At 39.3% G+C, this 22,945-nt stretch overlaps 1 protein-coding gene across 6 annotated transcripts; it reads right to left on the minus strand.

The window, feature by feature from the left end:
* Positions 1–2,336: 2,336 nt before the first annotated feature.
* pacs1a (phosphofurin acidic cluster sorting protein 1a) lies at positions 2,337–21,573 on the minus strand. 6 transcript variants are annotated; one of them, XM_036588441.1, is made up of 24 exons: positions 20,576–21,573; positions 17,927–18,014; positions 17,195–17,284; positions 16,595–16,720; positions 16,269–16,413; positions 15,932–16,023; positions 15,358–15,441; positions 14,668–14,724; positions 14,263–14,423; positions 12,948–13,041; positions 12,567–12,650; positions 12,275–12,387; positions 10,739–10,871; positions 9,995–10,099; positions 8,735–8,841; positions 8,032–8,186; positions 7,800–7,910; positions 7,582–7,696; positions 7,221–7,263; positions 7,077–7,119; positions 6,796–6,940; positions 6,094–6,317; positions 5,737–5,856; positions 2,337–3,613 (listed from the first exon to the last, which is right to left on the minus strand). In XM_036588441.1, the coding sequence occupies exons 1-24, from the start codon at positions 20,725–20,727 to the stop codon at positions 3,495–3,497; spliced, it is 2,706 nt and encodes a 901-aa protein (XP_036444334.1). In that variant the 5' UTR covers positions 20,728–21,573; the 3' UTR covers positions 2,337–3,494. The 6 variants fall into 6 exon arrangements, with proteins under 6 accessions (XP_036444334.1, XP_036444333.1, XP_036444332.1 ...); XM_036588440.1 differs by having other exon boundaries at positions 14,668–14,727; XM_036588439.1 differs by having other exon boundaries at positions 12,567–12,653; positions 14,668–14,727.
* Positions 21,574–22,945: the final 1,372 nt, after the last annotated feature.

Genomic DNA, 22,945 nt, shown 5'->3' on the forward strand with positions numbered 1-22,945 from the left:
TCAGAACATTGATTTGTTTCAGGTTCCTTTAAGCCTGTCTTTGGAGATCAAATGAGTCTGCTGTTGTTTATCATTATGTCAACCCATCTGTTTTAATCTAAATGTGTCAGATACACACACATTGCAGAATCTTGGCAAGCAGCAGCGGCATATCACACATATCATTTTATTTTACTTCACTATTTTAATGCTTTAAATTGCTTGATGTAGATATTTTAAATAAATTAGCAGAAATTCTCAAGTGTAGGTTAAAAATCAGCCAGGTTCTGCACAATAGAAGAACTCGGCCCAGCCATGACTTCACTCTGTATTTTGAAAGACTGAAAAATATCCAACAATATAAATAAATAAATAAATAAATAAATAAATAAAAGGAAAACGGGAAACAACCCACTGCAAGTTAATTTGTTTGCCTCTAGTTTGACTGCTAAATGACACTCAAAGTTATGTTGAGCAAGTCCTCAGTCACCAAGGCATATCTGAGACAAACCTGCAAGCAGATCTGACAGGCTTACAGGTTCAGCTGATTCACATAAGATATGAAATGTTATCTAAATTAACTATGAAAACACATAGCTAAACAAAGATTTAACGATATTCACGCATCATCTCCGTATCATCGCTGTTACCTAGGTCAACAGAAATCCTCTCACTCATCTGTCTTTTTTTTCTTTTTACTAAAGAATGTGTTATGTTCATACAAAGGGATTGAAAATTTAACAACAATTGAGGGCACAAGAGTTACAAAAGGAATATAACATTATTTATATTTATAACTGGTACAGTGTACAGTGTAGTATTAATTGCTAATGGGGTTTTTGAATGATTTAAGGAGTGCATACATACATTTCAAGGTCCTTTTAAAAACAAAAAGTATACGGGTTCTTTTACTGTGGGACTGTTTGACTGCACTGGAAATGTGACATGAAAATAAAAATTCATAAAACACACACAAAAAAAAAGTAGGCCAAGAATTTTCACAAGTTTTGCAGTTAGCATTTCGGAGTCACCTCCCAATACAAGCATAAATTCTAAATTATAATTTTCTACATGTTTAGCCTATTGCTATCTCAGTGAATGCCTTGAGTTTAAGTAGATCAAAACATAATCCTTCTAAATATCTGAGGTCTGAATAATTCATTGTTTTCTTAAATAGTTTTTTAAAAAACTGTGGAGCTGCAATTTGAACTCATTAAATGGTCCATAATGGGTTGTGCATGAGCAAGCCTATGGGAAGCAAATTAAACACTGACATTTTTTTATTAAAAATGTAATATCTTACCAAAAAGTTGTGCCAAAACTTGGTGCAATTACTGTTGTTTGTCAGAATTCACATCAGTATATTACATACAGGGAAACTCAAAGAAGCCAGCAGAAGTCACTGTGGAGTCCAGTAGAAAGGAAATTCCCACCATGTGTGACACACAAGCTAAAAATAGGAAGCCAAGTTATAGGTTGCCATTATTTCAATATCAAACCGATAATAATAATTGCATTTTTCCATTAACCAGGAAATAATATATCAGCCAACAATCTATCGTGCACTTAAAAAAATATATTTTAGCATTTACTTTATTCAGTCTAAGGAGCTCACATCATGAAAAAAAATAATTTCCTCACTTTTTTTTAAATAAAAGAGCTTCACATAGCATGTAAACAATGTTAAACTTTCAAAACATACCCTTCACTCGCCAGTCCACACCATCTATATATGGAAACTAAACTGCAAAAACAGCAATTTTTAAATGTATTGTTTATGTGATGTCACGAAAAACAAGTTTACATACACTCACCCATTCATGTTGACCTTATAAGGAGAGTTTCAGTCTTGACTGCTTTTTGAATGAGGCACAATACAGGGCAGCAAATCAGAACAGAGGTCATTTACATATATCAGTCTTAAAAGCACAGTAACAAAACCATCCTGTTCTATTTTAAACAGGATAACGAGAGGTTGGAAAATAATTGTTTTGGTACACAAAGGCACAATATGTGAAAACTGGACTTCAGGGAGAAAAAAATAAAATACAAGAAAAATGTTGGATATGAGCCCTTTAAAGATTCCATTTCTATTATAGTTAACTATTATTATTGTGTGTTCACCTTTGCATTTGCTGATTGATTCCAGATCAAAATAAAGTATTAATTACTTTCACATTTACTTGGGCGGTTAAGGGTCCCAAAATGTTTAATCAGCCCTGTGCAGCAATACACTACCAAATTTGCTAACAGAGTTGGTAAATATGATTTTGTCTCAAAGGATTGTGCATTATGGATGCATGTTTGACAATTATGATCAGTCGTCATTAAAAAGAAAACCACTCTTATGCATAATGTAGCACAAAAAGCATGATAAGGATGCATTTATTGTCTCTAGTGCACATAAGATGACAACATGTCTAAAAGTGACAATATAATAAAAACTTATGAATTCATATCAATTGCAATACCAGAATATTACAATATTTCAGCATGCAAAACACCAGTTTGCATACAACAATGAACATGTCGAAGGCAATAATGGTACGTTACACTTTTTTGTCTGGGGAAAAAAACTTGTTAGGACACTTGGAATGTAATGATGAGTTTTTGTAGGCTTTGTGTTGATTTCAGCCAATATAAACTGTCAATCTTGGATCATCATTCTTTGTAATGTGATAAGGAGGTAGAGACTGATGGCATTTTACAATTACACTTAAACACCTAAGAAGTGGAAATTACAGCTAGTTTTACTGTACAAAGAACAGCAATATTTAGTATTTAGACCACAGTAGAATGGAAGAACTGTCAAGTTGTCAATAGCAGCCAAGACCAATCGTGCAAATAGAACACACGATAAAATGTGCATTGTACACCTTCAGCATCTCATCCACACGCACATGCGGGTGCACACACACACACACACACACACCCACCACAATCAGTGAACCCACAAAATAAGGAAAAGACAATCTATTAAATAGTTTTACAGTGAAAGTAGAATACTTTTTGGTATATTTTCAATATATACTACTTTGTCATAAAATGTTTTGTAGGCCTTTATTTTTACAAAATATTTAAGACGTTTAAGCCTCAGATGTTCATGATATCCATGATATTGCAAAATTATATTGTATACTGTATATATATTTATATTCAACTATGCTTTGATATAAAATAACCACAACTGCACAGCACGGTCACTGAACTTGAAAACAAGTGAACAGTACATCAACTGAATTATTCCACAGAAATACAATATTTGGATATTATTGCATTATTAACTGCACAGCAGAATGTAACGGTACACAAGATTACGTGTCATATCTAATCACAGATGTCTGTCTTTGAGCGCAAAAGGATTGTGTATTACAAAGGCAATCCCCATATGCTCTTTCCTTCAACAGAGCCTTCAAGTAATCATCTACCTGTGTCTCACCTTCACCAAGAAAAAACTAGCCCTCCATATTTTCCAGCTATAGTGTCAGCTCTCTTGTTTTTTACAGCTGAGACCACTAGGGGGCCATTTTACTGTAGCCAAACAGACCCACTGGGAGATACTTCACATGAGTGGGCCACTGAGACGCCAGCTGGAAAAACTTCACGTCGTTCCACTCCATTCCATCCACAGACACTGAAATGAAAGCACAAACGTGAACAAGCTTAATGTATTTTTGCCACATTACAAGACATCAGCTTAAATGTTACATTAAAGTTGAAAATAAATGAAATCCACTGGCTGCATGTTTAGAGCCCATTTTGTACCTCACCTAAAAGTAATCATATCAGTCAAAAACATAAAAATTAGTGATTAGGGATGAAATAGTTACTGGTTTCACAGTGAACCATGGTAAAATTCCTGATGTATTACTGTTTTTACATTTTTATTATCATTAACACTGTGGTTTGCTTTGGAAAACTCATGTTAAATGCTATATAGCATCAACCAAAGTTAGCAACAGTCTTCCAGAAAAAGACTGCGCTCTAGAGATTTTTTAGCCTGCTAAGAGGACTAAGTCTGAAGTGTGGTTGTATTTTGGCTTTTAGAAGAGTGCAGTCATCTTGATTAAAAATGGTCACCTTGTCTGCAGAATATGCAGAAACAAAGTTGCTGCAATAGGGGGCAACACTTCAAGTCCTCTTCATTATCTCTACCCACAACTTCATAGCGAATGCAAGGCAAGTTAACTTTTAGCTCAATGCAAAATGGGAAAATGGTTTGTCTGTCTAACCTGCTAATAGCTTATCAATAATATAAACTGAAGCTTTTAGTGTTACCTACTCTTGTAAAAACAATACACGTTGTCAGTGAAGTAGTGGAGCTGGCACTTGTTTTTGCCTTAACCTCAGAGCTAGCCGAATGTGCTGAAATTCTGTGTCTTATGGGGAAAAAGAACATTGGAAAAAACTGCTATTTAATTGGCCCATTTCAGCATGATCACATTCTGAAATGGCCTACAAGCCTATATTATACCAAACGTTTTAAAATACAACATGCACAAGCAGGCTTGACTCTTCCTCTTGCCCTTAATTTGCAATGCATCCATAATATCCTCTTTCGGAAACAAGCTCTTTTAAGCAACTGGAGGGGAATATTGGACCAGATAGCTTAACCTTTGCATTTAAAAACAATTATGAGCACTTCAGTTTACAGTGTTTTTGTAGTCTGAAAAAGTTATGTCATCTACAAAACACATAGCAGACTACTGTACATTAATTTATTTCAATGGACAGAGTAGATGTAGGCTATTATTTTAATGTTTATGCAAATACAAAATGCACAGTGCTGCTAATTTGTGGTTTTCAATATAAAACTACACATTTTTGTATTATAAAATATAAAAAGTTTGTGTATCAGTACTTTTTGAACATTTTTGGCAAATTTTCACAATACCACCTCAATACTGATAACTGTGATTTTTTTGGACACTATAATCATAATATAAAATGTTCATACCATTTCATCTCTACTAGTGATGCACAAAAATGTGCCAAACTGAAAAGCAAAACCTTTACTTGATCTCTTCACTAAAAAACAATTAGTGAGGATTTGATTTTTAATAATTCAATGTGAACATAATCCACAATGAAAAACAACCCGCACACCTATATTGCATTTCACTGTGCGGTGCTATGTGGCTAAACGAAAAACTAGTAGCACATCACTGTATTTCTTCATATGATCAAATAGTTTTCATTAAATCTCCATTGAAAAGTGTAGGGGAATCATGCCACAGTGAAATATAATTACTGTTCAAGCAAAGCCCTCTGCTGAACTCAGGGTAATTGGTCTCTAAAGCTCACATGAATGCTGATCCAAGATCAGACATGGGACTGGCGTTAACTTCTGTCCAGTTAGCAACACCTTGAGTTTTGGATGGGGCTGTGATTGGAAAGTGATTACATTTCAGTGTGGCGAAATTTTCCTACATGCTTCTGACATGAATTTGGTATTCAATTCCTAAAAAAAAATCCCTGCAAACTGTTTTCAGTGAAGAGATGATGCAACATCAGAACACTATAATGAATGTTTTGTTTTTCAGTTTTCATGTTTTTGCATGATACTAATAAAAAGCAATGTCACTTGCATATCATTGCATTTCATGTTTTTGCACTGTTATGATTGCTTTAAGATCTTCTATGGAATGCACTCCTTACATGTTTATATTAAACATAAATGCATGTCCTGTCAGGAAAATTGGATGTAAAATAGTTACATTAATTCAAGCTAGAGAGTGCATGGTGTTTGCTCTTTACCTCGTAGGCTTGTTTGCTGTTGTTTAGCAGAGCAGATGAGTCTTGTGATGCCCTCAATCATCTGGCTCTTTGACTCAATGTCTCTCTCCCTTGGCTTCTTCCCCAGAAAGATAGTAGGGACTGGCGACAGACAAATGGAATGTATGAATGCAGTCTTTATCAGCGTTAACAGGCTGGCTGAGGCAAGCAATGTTTTGCAGGCTAAATAAAGTCAACAGGAAATGTCACAAACACTCTGTCTGAACTGCCAAAGCTGAAAATTTATTGTAAATTAATTCTAAAGATGATGTCACCAATTCCCATAAATAGCACTAGAATGCTGTGCAATACAACTTTTACAAGCCGGGTTCTATTCACCTTTCTTGTTTTTCTCCTTGGTGACCACAGTCATAGCCATGGTGCAGGAGTTGGGCTGGACCTCTCCTTGGGCTGAGCTGGGGAGCCGACTGACCTGTAGAGACCTGAAAGCGCATTTTAGAGTGTTCTTGGTGTCCCTCCTCTCGCCATCTTTGCGCTTTTCAGCCACCCAGTAATCCACCTGAAGCCCTATAGCATCTACTCCATGAGACATGCTGGGACTCCTGGCCAAAAGGAATGAAAATTTTGTCTAGCCATCACTGCCACAAGACACAATTACAACAACAAAATGCATCCTGATTCTGCATTTTCAAAGGGAACTGGTTTGGAATCATGCTGTGGCATGTGCCCGTCCCCTGGGCCCCGATGACGGCCGCAAGAGCCTGCAGGAAGGTGGGGCCCAAACACAGAGCGCGTGCCACACATGTACTCCCTGCACTTAATAAACAATGCAAGACCTAGTAGGTAACAAGTAGGAAAGTTTTATTTACTTCCTATACTTCATATTCTCAGTGTATGTAAGTCATATTTTTAATTTCAGTAGCCTGTTAGAGATTATAAAAAGGATAATAAAATAATAAAATAAACACACGACATTATGTGCCAGCTTCAGGACAGAGCACTGTGGGAAAATATGCTACAGAACAGCAGGCCATTTACAACCAAATGCATGCAACTATGAAACACTGACATTATGCCTACCCAAGAACAGCCAATCCACCACTGAGGGATGGTGAAGGGGGTGGAGTGACAGCATCTTTCATCATCCCTGTGGAAAGTGCGTGAGCAGGTGGTGATGTTGAGGGAACTATCAGACTTAAAGCCACTCCCTCTTCACAGTCTCCACCTTTAGGAGAGAAGTTACAGAGTTATACATTTCAGTAACATGTGATAACACTTTAATTCAATGATTTTACCATAGTTTGAAAGAAAAAACAGACTGATTACAGTGGCCACATTCGCAACCAAAAGGCATCTGATACCTGTAGATCCAGAGCTGGGCTCAATCAAACCAACTTTAACTACCTGTTCAACATAAAACAAATACAGAATATGATGAAAGTTTGGCATGAATGACATCAGATCAGCAACAGTGTTACTATATTAGTGCCTGAAGATTTACTTACACCCACAAAGGGGACAAAATTTTGGCAGGAATCATCATCTTGCCTGGAAAAGAAATAAATAAGAAAAATATACAGATCATAAACTGTGAAGACAAGTAAATACACATTTTGAGCACTGACCCAAAACAGTTAACTGCAGTAAGCAATGTGCAGTGCGTCGACAAAAATCTGATTTTAAATAGCATTTTGAAACATGGCACCACTCTTTTGCTGGTGCATTGTGGCTATTCCAACTTAACAAACCCAATAAAACCAATTATTGTTAAATACTATGTATCATTAAATTACTTTATAGTTTTCTGCTATATTTTTGCCATATTTCCCACCTCCACTACTGAATCAGCTCTGCTGTCATACTCACACTCTTTGCTTGCATGTCAGCATGGCCTCAGCGACAGGCAGCTGGTGAGTGACTGAGGCCCCATTAATGTACTGACAGATACGACTGGCCACGTCCACATCTGCAGACGACAAGCCTGGACACATACACAACCGCATTTAGAGCTACAGACCAAAGAATGAAAAATAACTGTAGTTCAACACCAGGATAACAAAAGCCCATTAGCAGCTGATATGTACCAGGCTGAGGGGGCTCTGACCGACTGAAGAATTCCCGCCATGAACTGTCCAGGAAAGCTGAACTGTAGCGATTGTCCAGGGAGCCCAGGTACTTGGCCACAGGGTGAGAACCTGCATACAGGCACCAACATTTAGATTCACTATGCAGCTGTGACTGTCCAGTTGACACACTATAAAGAACTACCCAGTTAAAAAATGTCAGCTGTACTGTACACCATGAGAAACTCCTTACCAAGTGGAACCACCAGAAACTTCATGTGGCACAGCCAGTCAGATGTCTTGTTGGCCAGCTGAGAGACAAAGAAGCGCAAGATGGCTCCCAAATAGCTCTGCCCTCCCACAGCCACCACCTTCACTGGTCTGGGCATGACCGAGTTACAGTTACAGCTGCACAGAACAGGAGCACAAAGTGGATTTGAGTAGAAGTGGATAGACCACTAAGGCATAAATACGAATAATTTAGTTCAGAATAATATTTCTGTGTTGTGGTTAGTGGTATTAAAATGCTTCAGTGCATGGTCACATACTGATATTAATATGGTGTTTCAATTGCACACATTTAGAATGTTACATTTGATTCAAATAATATTTAATAAAGCACTCATTTTTTGGCCAAAGTAAAATTACTGAACCATCTTACAACATTAAAGCCTATAAATCCATATAAATTTTTGTAGTTTTATTAAAATATGTCAGTCCTTGAAAATAAATGAGCTGCAATTAGGATGAATTCATATGCCAAGCAGGTTTGATATGTCAGGAGGATACACTGCACTAATATGCACAAATATAGCGCAATCTACACCAGTCACCACCATGAAGTATGTGAATGCTCTTCAAAAATTTTATTTCTCAAGATTTTCCTCCCAGCTAATCTCCAATCCTGTTATACTCCTCCTGCACGGTGCTGCATCCTCCAGGGTCGCGCCACTCACAATTTCTGAATCCGAGTGAGCAGAGCTGAGAGCACAGCCTGAATCTCTGATCCTGAGCAGGTACACACCACCGGCTGCTTCTGTGCCTGCAGGAGCTCCGTCACATACTACACACACACACACAGAACATTTCTCTGCAGGGATAAACTGTCAGCACAGCTACATTCAGAGATCAGTCTGTACTGCGCAAAACAGATTTGTTTTTTTTCCATTTCAGTGTTTTTTTTTTGGAAACCTAATTGGATTTAGATGTGTTTGGACAACCTACCAGCAACTGGTTTTCTGGGGGAAAACAAATCAGCACACCCCAGTTGTATTTGAACACACAGCTTTAAGGAAAATATGAGGCAAATGTGGAGAAAAAATACTTTAATTTAATTGTCTGTCTAAATGCAACTTAAAAGCTATAATATTGAGAAATGCATCACATTGTTTTTAACAGCCAAACTCAATTAGCAAGTAAGTTATGTTCAAAGGACACATATTTTACTCCTTTCTTTCAATTTAATAACGTTGGTGGAGAGCTCCATCAAAGGCTACCATATAGCACAGCACAGGTACCACACATGTTCGACTGCTTAAGCTTGTTTAGGCTTAAAGACCAGATACAGTCATATAATCAAGAGCATGTGCCAGCGAAGCACAAAGTTTAAAGCTTGTAATTCGTCTTGAAATTAGGTTTTGTTTACTTGTTTTTCCAACTAAGCCTGGCACTAAATAGGGACTTTCCTGTTACATTAGCATCACACCAACAGTGGTGAATGTTTATATTTTTATAATGTTTATATTTCACAGCAGCTCTCTAGATTAAACAAAGATATCTGAAGTAATTTGAAGGATGTTTTATTTTGGATGTTAACTTCAGTAAAGATTTAAACGTAAAGCGCTCCAACTTACTATAGTGAGAACAGAATATATATGCTTCAATTAGCCCAAAGACAGCCTGTTAGTATCAATGAAAAAGAATCTGCTAATCAGTCACTAAACCAGAAATATGTGACTTTACATCACTGTTTTATGCAGTCCTGTCCATCACAGACGGCTATATGTGAATTGGCAAACAGGCGACTGTGAAAGTATGCAGGATGGCCGAGTGGCTTGTTTATTCGAGTAGGAGGCGGGTTCTTTGCACAATGAAAACGCAGAATTGAGCGGCAAATCTTAACCGCCTGTAGAAACGCACGCCTTCTGTCCCTAATAAGGGGGGCACTAATATAAAGAGGTGCACAGAAAAGAGAATTCTAACATTTTTTTCACTACCTGTCCTTGCCAGTCGCTGCCATTAATGAGGATGAGGCTGTCAGGCAGGGTGGTGTCAGACACAAGGATCTGGTTCAGCTGGTCATACACTATCTTCCTTGGCATCTACACACAATCACACAACCAACATGCAAAAGAAAAGCTTAGTTCCTATGGTGTCTAGAAAATGTACACTCAGTGCTGATAGCTACTAACACACAAGTGATGACTCTGATACTAACTCGTCAACTAGACATGCTGGCACCTTCAACTGTAGGTCAGTGTAAAGCAGTTTTATATATTCAAAACACAAAAGCACTTTATAAACAACATCTGACGTTGTTGCAAAAACAGCTACTGAATGACTCAAAAACATTACTATTTATGTCTCTTTAATTGTTCATCTGTTGTATGAGTATTGGGCACTCCACCGCAGAGCAGATGAAAAACATGGCACTTAAACCTAATGGCTGCTATGTGGTAGAGACACACTTTGACACTTCTGTGCAATAATAGTTGCAATATTAGCCAGGTATTGACTCATTCCAGAGCCAACATGCTGTTACATAAGCAGAATTAGCGCCCACTCTCCTCCACTCTCTCCATCACTGCTCTGCTCCTAGCACACCCACCTGAGGCTTCCAGCGCTCTAATACATGGCCCCAATGAATCACCACTATGAACGCATGCATGCTTGCTGTAGGGCAGCGGCAGCCCCTCAGTGGGAGGGGTGGGGAGCAGAACGAGTGAGGGAGGTGGACTCACCTGTGGAGTTAGGCTGAGCTCAGGGGAGCGCTCACTGTCTGAGCTGTTGGTGCGCTCGCTGGGAGGTTTGGACAGTTGCCTTTCTCTCATGGGAGTCCCTCGCTTGTGCTTCGGAGTGTGGCCACCATCCAGCCTGAGAACAAGTTAAAGTAGTGCACAGACCAATCCTTAAGTGCAGTGCAGTAGGAGGTCATTGGGAGTAATACAGTTTACCAGAGTAGTTGGGTGAAAAATTTACCCTAAACACTAACACCCCACCAATTAACATGTGCAAAAGGCATACCTAAATTTTTCACACTTTTGTATAAGTAACATCAAACAGTGTTTTTGTATAAAAATGGAGAAAAGTGCAGACAAAATTCATGTTTTAGGATTGCTACTACAGTATTTAGCTATGTGATCGACATTTTCAACTATTTTAATTGATAACAGTACAACATACAATAGAGAAGGACAATACGATAATATTCAATCATCATCGTCATTTTATCGTGATAAACAATATGCTATTCTGAGTATATCACATACTTAATAAACACTGAACAACTGGAAGTTTCATTAAAAAGAGAGCATAGACAGTCTAGTTTAATTGGATTTAGTGCAGCAGTGCGTGGAATCTTGAATAAAAATCACTACCCAGAGTTTTTGAAGGCAGTTTTTAAATCTGGCACTACTAGTGCATTTTGTCTGTGTATGCAACATGAAAACGTATTTAAGTATACTGATATATTTTACCATATCAGAACACAAGTACAAGTGTGTTTGAGATTAATTAACAATTTCTCAAAAGTTGGGACAAATACAATATACGTCCATAAGTTTGTAGACACCTGCTCACCCAAAGGTTGGTGATTTTTACCAACCTTTGGGTGTAAGGCTGTTAATAGGGAGCTGCCTTATTGCTGCCCCTTTGTAGCAGTAACAGCCTCTATGTTTCTGGGAAGGCTTTACACTGGATGCTTGAGCATTGCTGTGAGGATTTGATTGCATTCAGCCACAAGAGCATTAGTGAGGTTGGTTAATGATGTTGGATGATTAGTTCTGGATCGTAATTGCCACACCAACTCGTTCCCAAAGGTATTTCATGGTGCACCCTCCTTCACAGCCCAAAGCTGGGGGGCTTTATCTCCCCCTGACACTTGGCATTTGGCTTAGGTGTGGCTCCTTCAGAACATTTTACTGAAAACGCTTTTCTATAGAGATTATAAAAGCTGTGTGTCTGCAGTTCAATGCCTGTGTTAGCAATGGGTGCACCTGAAAGCATCTGAATTTACTCATTTGAAGGTTTGTCTGTTTTTTTGGACATACAGTGTATGTGATGACTTAGGCAGACATTTTTCATGATGCTAACTGGTGGGATATATGCTTCCATTACTTGTTAGCAACATTAGCATCATACCTCCAGTGCAAAACTAAAGAATCAAACTTTAGACACCAAATATCTATAAAACTGTGTAAATCTAATTGTTCACCAAACTATTAATTTAGTAGCATGCAGTATTTTAGGTAATAAATTTGTGTTTGTGTTTTATCAACCTTGGGGAGGGCATATTCTGGCTGCTGCTCCTCTGTGGGGTCCGTGGTCTTTCTGCCACAGACACAGTGATACTAGGGGTCCCCTCCCCCACAACCTCCACTTCATTCAGCTCCTACAATACCAACTACACATTAACTACCAGCTACACAACACATGGGAGCAAAGACAGATCCATTACATACAGATACCTCAGATAGACTGGAAGAGACAGAGAAAGTGGATATGAGAGATGAAAAAAACAAAGGACAACAAGAGAAAGAATAAGCTGTATGGAGGTACTATCAGTCCCACCAGTGTTTCTGTCTCAGAGAAGGCATCATCCAGGTGTGCACTACTGGAGCGCTGTATTTTACCAGATACAATGTGTTCCCCCTGCTGCTGGAGAGACAGAAAGAAAGAGACAGAGAGAGAGAGGAAATTGAGTTACAGTGTATTGTCCCCACCTGTCCCTGCCAGTCACAGCTGTTCACAGCAATGAGGCTGCCAGGGAGGCTGCTCAAATCAATAGAGTGGTGCTGCAGTGATTTGCATATGCTTGAGACTTCTTGGTCCTAAAGTTAAGCTGGAGTGTGTACATGGTGCAGATCCTGAGAAAATTATTTATTTAAAGTATAAAAATATTTTCCAATCATGGTGAGACTTGCTGTTATGCTTTCTGAATGTAAAACTCACAGGACTTAGCGTGTCTTTGACCAGACTACATCTGCTGTTCAAACTGCCAAACTCTGTCTGAGAGCTGGACTGAGACAAGCCCTCGAAGAATGGTCTGGAAACACAAGCATACAAATACAATAAATGAGAGAGAAAAAGTAAAGTCAGATGTAGTGGAAGAATAAATCTAGGCTATTCTTCTCATTGCAAGCACATTTGTTTTCTAAATTTAACAGATATGGTATTGTATTTTCATTAAGACGTTTAGTTCTGCTGTCCTTTGTCATGGGTTGTCTTTTGTCAGCTAAGCATGCGCATGCATAGTGCTACACTCTGACAGGATCTTTAATGCTAAAGACTTTGCTGGTTACAACTTGATTATTTTAAGCCTGGTCATTGCTCTGTCATCTATTTGGGTTGTTATCTAGTAATTATGTACCATGAATTTCATGTATCTTTCTATTATAATGGAATTTCTCTATTCTGAAAAGGAGAACCTCTTTTGCTTTTCCGTTTTTTCCCTTTCCTTTAGCGTGTTACATAGCTTTTTAAAGCACGTAAATGGTCTGCAAAGTTACAAAGCCCAAAGTAAACGCCAGAAAGAGTAACTCTCAAAGAAACCACTTTTGCCACCACTCAGCTGCCTGAAATACATTGTTGGAATTCCAGCCCTTTTCCTTACTTACAAGATGACGCTATCTCATAACACAATCCTCACTGCTCACCAACCAGCAAGCTTGGCTCGCCCTCACGCAACAATCAGCAACTGCTGAAGGAAGAGCAGGAAGAGCAGGAAGAGTTTGTTCAGTTTTTTTTTTTGTTCAGATGGCAGAACCAACACCACTGTAAGAATAGCCACAGCGGTGTTAACAGCTGCTCAGGAGAGAAGACAGGGGCGGAACTTGTAGCAGGATGCTACAACTGCTTTCAACCGCTCTGGCGGTTGACCAATCAGAACAGAGTGGGCGAGCTGATCAATTAGAGCACACTGAGCTCATCAAGACGCGGTGCTTAAAGACACAGGAGCTCTAACAGAGCGATTCAGATAAAGGGTGATTAGAGATGTACAGTATGAGAAAAATATATTTTTGGAACACTCAATCTATTATTTGGGAGACCCCAAAAATTAAATTATGAACACTAAAAATGAGCGTAAGTCCTCTTTAAACTATTCCCACAAAAAGAAAGCAACATGGGTAAAAGTATTGCTGCATTCTTTGCCTTTCTCATGTGCACTTTTTGAACGAAAAAACCCAGGGTCTAGAACACACTATAATTACTAAGCTTGAGGAATTAGACACCTGACTATGTAAATATATGTAAATGTTTGTGTTACGGGAGTTTGGGCTTGGGCGTGCTGAGGATGCTCTCTGTCTCCTCCATGTCTGGTCCACTGTCGCTGGGGTTATACATCTCCAAACTGTCGTACAGCTCATCCAGGTCCTCCTCCACGTCACGGATCTGCTCCTGAGACACATGATCCAGGCCAAATCCCACCTGCATGCAGCATTATGAGTGAAACATTACTATGAAAACTCAACAACAGAAGTGACTGAGAGGCTGTAAGTGAAGTGTGCCACACCAATCAGATGAAGACATGGAAACTGCTTCTACAGGTTAAGGCAAAAGGGAATAATTAAAGCAAAGAGAACAACTAAAAGTCAGGGTGGGTGGAAGATAAAAAGGGAAATGGAGGCACAAAAATAGGGAGAAAAACAGTGTGAGATACATGCAAGTATACCTCATCAGAAACCTTGAACCTCTTCAGTAGTGCCACAAATTTTTGCTTGATGTTGGGCTGCTGAATACAAAACACAACTGTTTAACCACAGATAGAGAAGTGGTAAGTCAGAAGAACCAACAAGAGCAAATCCACATGAATTAGTGCCATATGAGCCTGTACAACAGCATGTAGCAAAAAATAGCAGCGAGCAGAGGAGGGGGAGGAAAAAACAGTCACAACAGGCAGAAGCGCTTAGCAAACTGGCACAGGAGCTAGCAGACGCACTATGCAGCTAAACAAATCAGCAAAGCTGATAAATCTGAGCATCTGAAGAGAGATACCAGGCTCACACCTCGACATATTTGACACATATTGCCCCCCTTACGTTTCAGTATGTTCCAAAGGATTCATGCTATGACTGAGGCAGCTGTGTCAAAAGGCCATCAGTGACCTCAGGCCAGCATGCACACATACACGCCTGCTCTCTGGAATTAGAGTCAAGATGGAAAATCAGAACACTTCAGTAGAGAAGCACACACTAGACTGGAGCTCTGGGGCATGTTTTACAAGCTGTGTCAGACCCTATTGCACTGACCGGGGACAAGATTTGCTGTTGTTTGTCTTGGTTGAGGTTAGCATCAGGAATGGTTAAGCTGATCATATATCAGCATAAAAACACAGAAGCAGTGATCTGCTCCAGTAACTTACATTAGCTCTGGTAATGGAGGCAGCGGAGGTGAGCTTGCGACGAGGTTTCTTCTTTCTTACTTCATCCTCATCATCATAAAGGTACTGCATGAAGGAGGAATAAAACAGAGTTCTTTCAACTTTTCCCTTCAAATTCTGTACAATTTAAATTTGAATATGATATTATTTTAACTAGAGATGCACTGATACAGGAATTGAGCCAATACCAACATCTGATTTTTGCAAAAAAATGTTTGCCAAAGCTGATACAGATGACGATACATAAAAATAAAAAAAAAAATAGAAACTGAAACTATATCCACCCAGATCACAATTACAGAGAAATGTAACACTTATTTGTAGAGGACACAGTAGCCCAGCAACATCTGAGCATTCTGCTATTCCAGAATACAATTACTCATCAAATATTGATTTGAAATATCCTAATATCAGTCCAATAGAGATCATTTTATTTCATACAATAATCTGCAGATTCCAGTGTCACTGTGCATCACTACTTTTAATTTGTGTAGATTTTCTGACAGTTTATGCAGCATGTCCCCCCACTCCGGGCTGCCCCCCCCTTGCTTCTAACCTGTCCGTGGAGGGGGTCATCACTGCCATCCTGCTCAGATGAGTAGCTCTCTTCCTCCTCCTCAGAGTAGTTATCTATATCAGGGGAGCGATCTATGTGGAAGGAGTAGAGAGAGAGAGAAGGAGCTCATAGAGCAAAACTCATCAGATAAGAGAATAAACTAGTACAGAGCAACAGAGATCAGAATCCATCTCCTAAAGAATGATAACACATGTTAAATAGCTATTTAAGGACACACTTTTATCTACTGATCAGCAATTACTTATGCATACTGAATAAATATCATTATAGCTTCTTTGTATTCATTTACTCTGACTGCTCTATGAATGCTTCTCACCTGACAGTTTGGCCTTTGGCCCTTCTGGGTCTATAGGCTGACTGGATAAAGAGTAGACCCTGATCTCAGCTACAGTCACGGCCATGTCCTTCACTGTAGTGTGCAAACCAAGCACCTGAGCACCTTCGGTAGGGTGCTGCATCACCTTTTGGATGAGAAGTCAGAAGGGCATAAAAAGAGTTGAACATAAAAGAGTATAATCATTAAGCTTGTGTGTTGTTTTGTCATGAATGTACTACAATTTAGACTATTTCTATTCACCATTAACATGGTATATTTACTCTTAGTTTTATGAAAGTTTTGTAATGGATTGTGATATGTCTCACCTCTGCCATGTTAATCAGGCCGAGTGCTAGTGTCTTGTAACCCAAGATTGTGCGGTTCTTGTACCTCTTCCTTCGCTGGAGCATGATTTGTAGCCTGTTGGCATCTCTCTTCAAAAAGTGAGGATACTTTTGGAATAAAGGAAAGAAGTAACAGATCAGATCATCTTATTTAAATGTGACTTAAAACTGGAAAAGGGCAGAATAAGGTTGACTGACAGCTTGTCCAACCATGATCTCACAAAGTGCTTCAAGACAAACACAACACACAATAAATATAATACTGTAAAAATGCTTCACCTGAAAACAGCAGAATTTGAATACACATATATAATTTACAGTGATCATAATCTTTTAGCAGTACTCATGCACCACTTTCATAAGCTAATGCTAAAACCAAATGGGAGATGTGACAATATTCATTTAAAATTTTGCATGAGAATAATGTTGACATATGTGAGATATGTTTGTATGTCAAACTTTATTCCTGAAATACCTTTAAAAAGTTAGATTTATGACAATGATGCACTGTCAGTACTCAACTGCAGGCTGACATACTAAGACAATCTAACCACTCACACATACCCATACACAAGGACGAACCTGCAGGGAGAAAGTGAGCTGCAGATCGGTCTCTGTGAGTCCAGGAGATGACAGCAGGATTTCATTTGAGCGCAGAATACGCTTAGATCCCTGCAAGGTTGCACATTCAGAAATGAGTTAGAGTCTTAAACTAACAGTTACAGAGTTTCCCCTTTCCCAAATGTGCTTGCTCAGTCAAGACTGTTTTGTATCTGAAGTTAACTTTTTTTAGTTTTGGATTGGAACTACATGGCTTATGTCAACTTACAGCCACCAGTTACCATTGTGAAAACCACATGGTTAAACAATAACACATTTCCTCCTGGCATATGTGGTTTTTGACACTGTATGTCACAATGTTGTCTTGGGCTGGGCAAAAGGGGCAAAAAAATAAATAAAATCTTTTCTAGACTTTTATCTTGATTTAAAGTTAACCATTGTCTGGATGTTTGCATGATATCACTTTGTAGCTCTCTGCTTCTCTGTAGTTCTACTCTAATTCAGTCACTTGTACGCACAGGTCTACGGCATGAAGGATTTCACTCTGGTGCTCTCTGGAGGTAAGATAATTTGAATGATGCTATTATTTTTAGCTTTACTGCAGCCCTTCATGATGTGTTTGTCACCAATAATCATGTTAAGATGAAAACAAAAATACAATTCATTGTGTAGCCCTACTGTTTTCTATAAAAATGGAAAAAAGTACATCACACAGCTAAAAACTGTTTGTACTTCTGTACATCTGGAGTTTACCTGAAGTTTAACAGCAATAACTACTGATGTCAGGTCTCGATCAAGCTCTTTCAACATCACAAGCTTCTTAAGAGTCAAACTGAGGAGTCTGTGGAGGAGAGAGAGAGAGGGAAGGAGGACGGGAGAGAGAGATACAGGGCGGGAGAGAGCGAGAGAGAGAGAGAGAGAGCGAGGGAGAGGAAGGGGGGGGTTGTTGCAGAAGTTGCTCTGAGAACATGTTGCTATGGCAGCCGAATGAATATTCGGTAGACTCTGCAGACTTGACATTTTGTCTGCATATTCCATAAAGCTATTTGAATTGACATTTCAACAACAAAATTGCAGGAAACAGTTTTAACCTTTTGTTCAGCGCAACATGAGCTTTGCAATCAATGTCATCAAAGAATTTTTCAGGCAAGCAATGTGATTTTGGACTGCCTTTTTCAGAAGGCAACTCAGTAATAAAGCTAAGGAGACTTTGAAAAAAATGACAACTTTATCAGCAACATCTAATTAAGTTCATGCAAGATGGTTTCTTAAAGCCAAGAAAATCTCTGTATCCTTTCCTCAGGCGATAAAAAAGTGTGTCATGCCTGGACCAGAGTGTTCTTAAAGCCTTTATAAGACTAAGGGCACACACTCTCTATTTAGTAAGAGTCTCTATTTAGAAAGAGTGACTGATTATTGTGATAACTGCAATGACACACATATATCCAAAAACAGCACATATATAAATGTCAAAAAGACACTGTCAAGCAGAGGCTTACATCACAAAACAAGTATTAAATACACATGCACATGCTTGTAATACACAAATAAGTAAGCATCTAGATAACTTCTATATGTATACATTCATGTATTTTGTTTCATGTATTTTATCGCATTTCTATTGACACAATTGTCATCAAATGTTTACATAATGTAAAGAACAGATAACGTGTTTTATATATATATATATATATATATATATATATATATATATATATATATATATATATATACAGATGAGAAGGACAGATGCTGTTCAGCAGACCTGGCCAGGCCGTCTCCTCAAAGTGAGCCACACACAGCTTCCTCTCCTGCATTACAGGTTTAATTCACTTACAAGACTGTCCCTCTCCATTAGAGTGTAACTCTAGAGCCAGCAGGCCTGTGAGAGCAGGCTACAGGCTGGTAATGAGGTTAGGAGAGGAAATTTCACCATGTCCAAAAGTACAGAAGCATAGAACTGACCTTTGTCATGTTTTATGTATGATATAACAAGCTCAAGTACATGAATTTACACAATTTTAGATGTTATATTACTGCTGAAAGATAAAAGCCTTTGAAAGAGTAAAATTTTTCTCAAGAAAACTAACACACCATAGCAAAATGTTCCTGTCAGATCCTGGTTTGTTGTAAAAATGAAAAGAATAATGTAAGCATGAAGCACAGTGAATAAGAGCAACATGATTAAACATACTTCACCACTTCTCCAACCTCTCTCCTCTACACACCCCTACAGGCTTTTACTTTTTCAAGTGCCCTAGAGCACTCTGTCCTCCCATACAGTGCCTTATGCTCTCATCCCTCCACTCTCATATCCAAAATTAAATGGAGAACATGGAGTCCATAAAAGCACACACTGATGTGCAGTCATGCACACTGCTCCATAGGATGGACAGCACACTTCGTTAGGCCAAACACTTAAAAAGGGTCCCTTTTCTTACATTTTGCTTGCATTTTATTTCCCCTTAAACCACTTCTGACATTTCTGTGGGCTTACGTACTGAAATTAGCAGTCATAATTCATTTTTACATTACCTGTTTTCTAAATTTTTATCGCTTAGAACTTAACAGGTTGTTTTTTTGTACTGTGCCTTTAAGACTGATGTTGGAAATAGCATGTGTGGTCTGTTCTGAGTGGTTACCCTGCACTGTGACTTACTCAAAAAGCTGTCTGAGCTTAAACACTTCTTATAGCTTCAGTATGAATTGGTGGAGCTAAACTGCTGTAGGTTAAAGGTAAATGAATTTGTTTTTGTGAGACAAAAACAGGTTTTTGTGACATCACAGAAACTAAAGCAAAATGTGCTGGTTTTGCAGCTTAGTTTTTCATATATGGACTGTATAGATTATTGAGTGCAACTTTAACAGTGTTTACACACAACATCAAACTCTTATTTCACAAAACAGGGAAAACTGTTTTTTTTTTCTTTAACACTGAAGTTCATCAGAGCCAAACTGACACTGTGTATCATCACACCGTTTGTAGTTCTGGGGAAAAAGACAAAAGTTGAGGTTTGTCCAACAATAATGCTCCTACTCCCTTACCTCTCCTCCTATTGGACAATCCTGACTTTTGGCTCACGTTATCTAGAAACTGAATCCAACTTTGTGAAATAACCATGCATGAACGACCAAACTAGCAAATGTATATATCCGAAAAAAATCCCACACCTCTAGTAAGGTACGTGATGCAGGTGATACAGGTGACAAGAGGAAGTTCATCCAAAACTGTAAACAACCCACCAAAACCTCGTAAGCCTAGAACTTTTCTGCTAACCCTCATGACGAGGTTTGAAAATGACTCGTTACTTCACTTCATGATTCCTGTGTGCTAAGCTTCGCTGAAATGCTGTAAACTGCACGCCTCGTCCTCCACCAACACGAGCGTGTGAGCGGCCATACCTGGGCACACAGCTGGGAGAGGAGCGGTCGATCTCCCACGTCGCGAACAGGTTCATCTGAACCGGGCGACTCGAAGAAATGGTGACCGACCTGGAGTGCTGCAGGTGGGGGGACGGGAGACCCGTCCGCTGGAGCCCCCCGCGCTCCGACATGTTGCTGCCGTCGAGGAACGTTACGAAAACACGAAGCGCTAGCAGAAGTGGTCCGAGTCAAGCTTCGCTCTCGGCTGAGCGCATCTTTAGGATAACTCAGTGTGAGTGTCGCGGTGCCGCCTCCTCCTCCTCCTTCACGCCTTGCTTCATACTTCACTGTATGGCGGTGTTTTTATCAAAGCAGCGCTACGACACATTCCGAGTCTAAACTACCTTTGCTCTCTGGCGAGTTTAAAGCGTTTTTATTCACCAGCACGAAGCGAGAATCTGTCTTTTCACTGCACCACAGAAAAGCTGCGCCTCGCGGGGAAGGCGCGCGAACGCTTTGGCCGCGAGCGCGCGCGCGTGCGCGTTTGTTTGCCCTGCATTTCTTCTTATGCAGAGCACGACGCTTCCCGGAACATTTCCTCTAACGGGCTACGGTACGGGCTGGCGCCCAAGACGATGTATTAGTAATGGACGGTGTTTTGGAGGATGTAATGGACGACGCTGGTGTATGAATTATTAATAGCCTAAGTTATTTAGAAAAAAAGATAACTATAAGCTACGTCTGTTTGTTATGCTATGCATTAGCCTACTGCAGTAAATCGCAGCTGTCGTTTAATCGATGCTGAAGTTGTTTTCTTATTCGAATTTTCGGTTCCACCTTAAATGGTGCAGCAGGTACATTCGGTTTTCCCGTCACAGACGCCGGAATGTCACTGCTGCACCATTTAAGTATTTAAGGTGGGAAGGAAAGTTGGAATAAGAAGCGGGCGAATAAGAAACCAACTGCGGGTTTATTATTAAGCAATCAAGAACCCATGTATTTTGCAGGGGTTACATTCTAAATTCATCTCTCTCTCTCTCTCTCTCTCTCTCTCTCTCTCTCTCTCTCCCCAGCTGTGGTTGTGGCAACTGCATCTAAAATGCTCTTTCCACCCACGCTGGAATCATTTATCTCTTGCTCACAGACTGGAACAGGAGGAAATGGGGGGGATGTGACATCACGTCCTGCAACCTTCTGCTCTTTGGGGATTACAGCTCAGGGTAGAAGTTTCCCCTTCACACTCATAAAGGACCAGCGTGCTTTTCTCAGGTCCTACCTTAAAGAATCTTTCAGGCTTGCTTCCTGAAGTCAGGATTAAGGGGTAATTGTCCCTGGGAGAACCATACTTTCAACAGACCCTCAGCCACATTAAAGAACCCATATCCAACATTCTTCTTGAATTTTATTTCTTTGCCTGAGGTGCACTTATGACTTTTGTGTGCTGTTATGTGGCAAAAACATAATGGTCATAATTCATTTTTACATGACCATTTTCCAATCTCTCTTAATTAATTACAGCAAAATATGCTGTTTCTGTTATTATGACTCTAAGACTGATATATGTTCTGATTGGCTGCCTTGTATTGTGTTTTGTTAAAGCAGACCAGGTTGAAAAATTCCCTGTAACTTTAATATGAATGGGTGGGGCTAAACTGCAGTAGGCTGAATAGGTTGATCTATATAAAATATGTATTTTGTGACACCGCAAAAACAATTCATTCAAATCAAGCTTTTTTCAGTTTAGTTTCTGAACTCTATGGACTGGTGAGTGAATAATTTTGAAACCATAAAAATGTTTACATACTTCATAAAATAAGAATATTCTGTTTTTTTATTATATTATGCACCCTTTAATAATCTTTCCTGTTCTGTGATTTACAGGAAGACACTCTCATCCTCAGCAGCATAACAGTCTAATGAACCTTCTTGTACATACCTGTTCTATTTGATGAAACATGCTTGAGTATTTTTAGAGCAGGGCTTTGCACAGCATAGTGTTAAGTCTTAGCAAGAGAAAAGCTGTGTGCTCCACTGTAGAAATGCAACATGTGCATGTAGACCCATTCAGTAACAGGTGGGAAAATATTAGCAGAGTGCGTGTGGAAGTGTACAGTGCCCCGGGGTGAGAAGTGACTCAGCTATGTGCTGTTTGTTCCACTTTGTTCCAATCCCACCTCCTTTTGACCCTGATGACAGTGGGGCATAGTAACTTGACACCAAGAGTCACTGACGTAAACACACCTGTCCAGGTAGCTATGTGACCTTTCAGGTATGAAGTGTCAAGGACCATCTGTGGAAATGGGGTTGTACAAGAGGATTAAGTGCTCTTTCTCTCTCCCCCTTCCACTTCTCAAAGCTGCAGCCTCCTGTTTATCCTGATAGATCTGTGAGATGTAGGTCATATGTAAC

This window comes from Colossoma macropomum, unplaced genomic scaffold, assembly GCF_904425465.1.
Source record: "Colossoma macropomum unplaced genomic scaffold, Colossoma_macropomum, whole genome shotgun sequence".
Classification (NCBI taxonomy): Eukaryota; Metazoa; Chordata; class Actinopteri; order Characiformes; family Serrasalmidae; genus Colossoma; species Colossoma macropomum.

Excerpts from the sequence above, each read along its gene's own strand:
- pacs1a (XM_036588435.1), bottom strand. The coding sequence starts at position 18,211 with ATGGAATATGCAGACAAAATGTCAAGTCTGCAGAGTCTACCGAATATT. Across the intron at positions 14,728-15,357 it reads CCTCCATTACCAGAGCTAAT|CAGCCCAACATCAAGCAAAA; the intron begins GTAAGTTACTGG and ends TTTTGTATTCAG. Across the intron at positions 8,187-8,734 it reads CTCACTCGGATTCAGAAATT|CTGTAACTGTAACTCGGTCA; the intron begins GTGAGTGGCGCG and ends TGTTCTGTGCAG.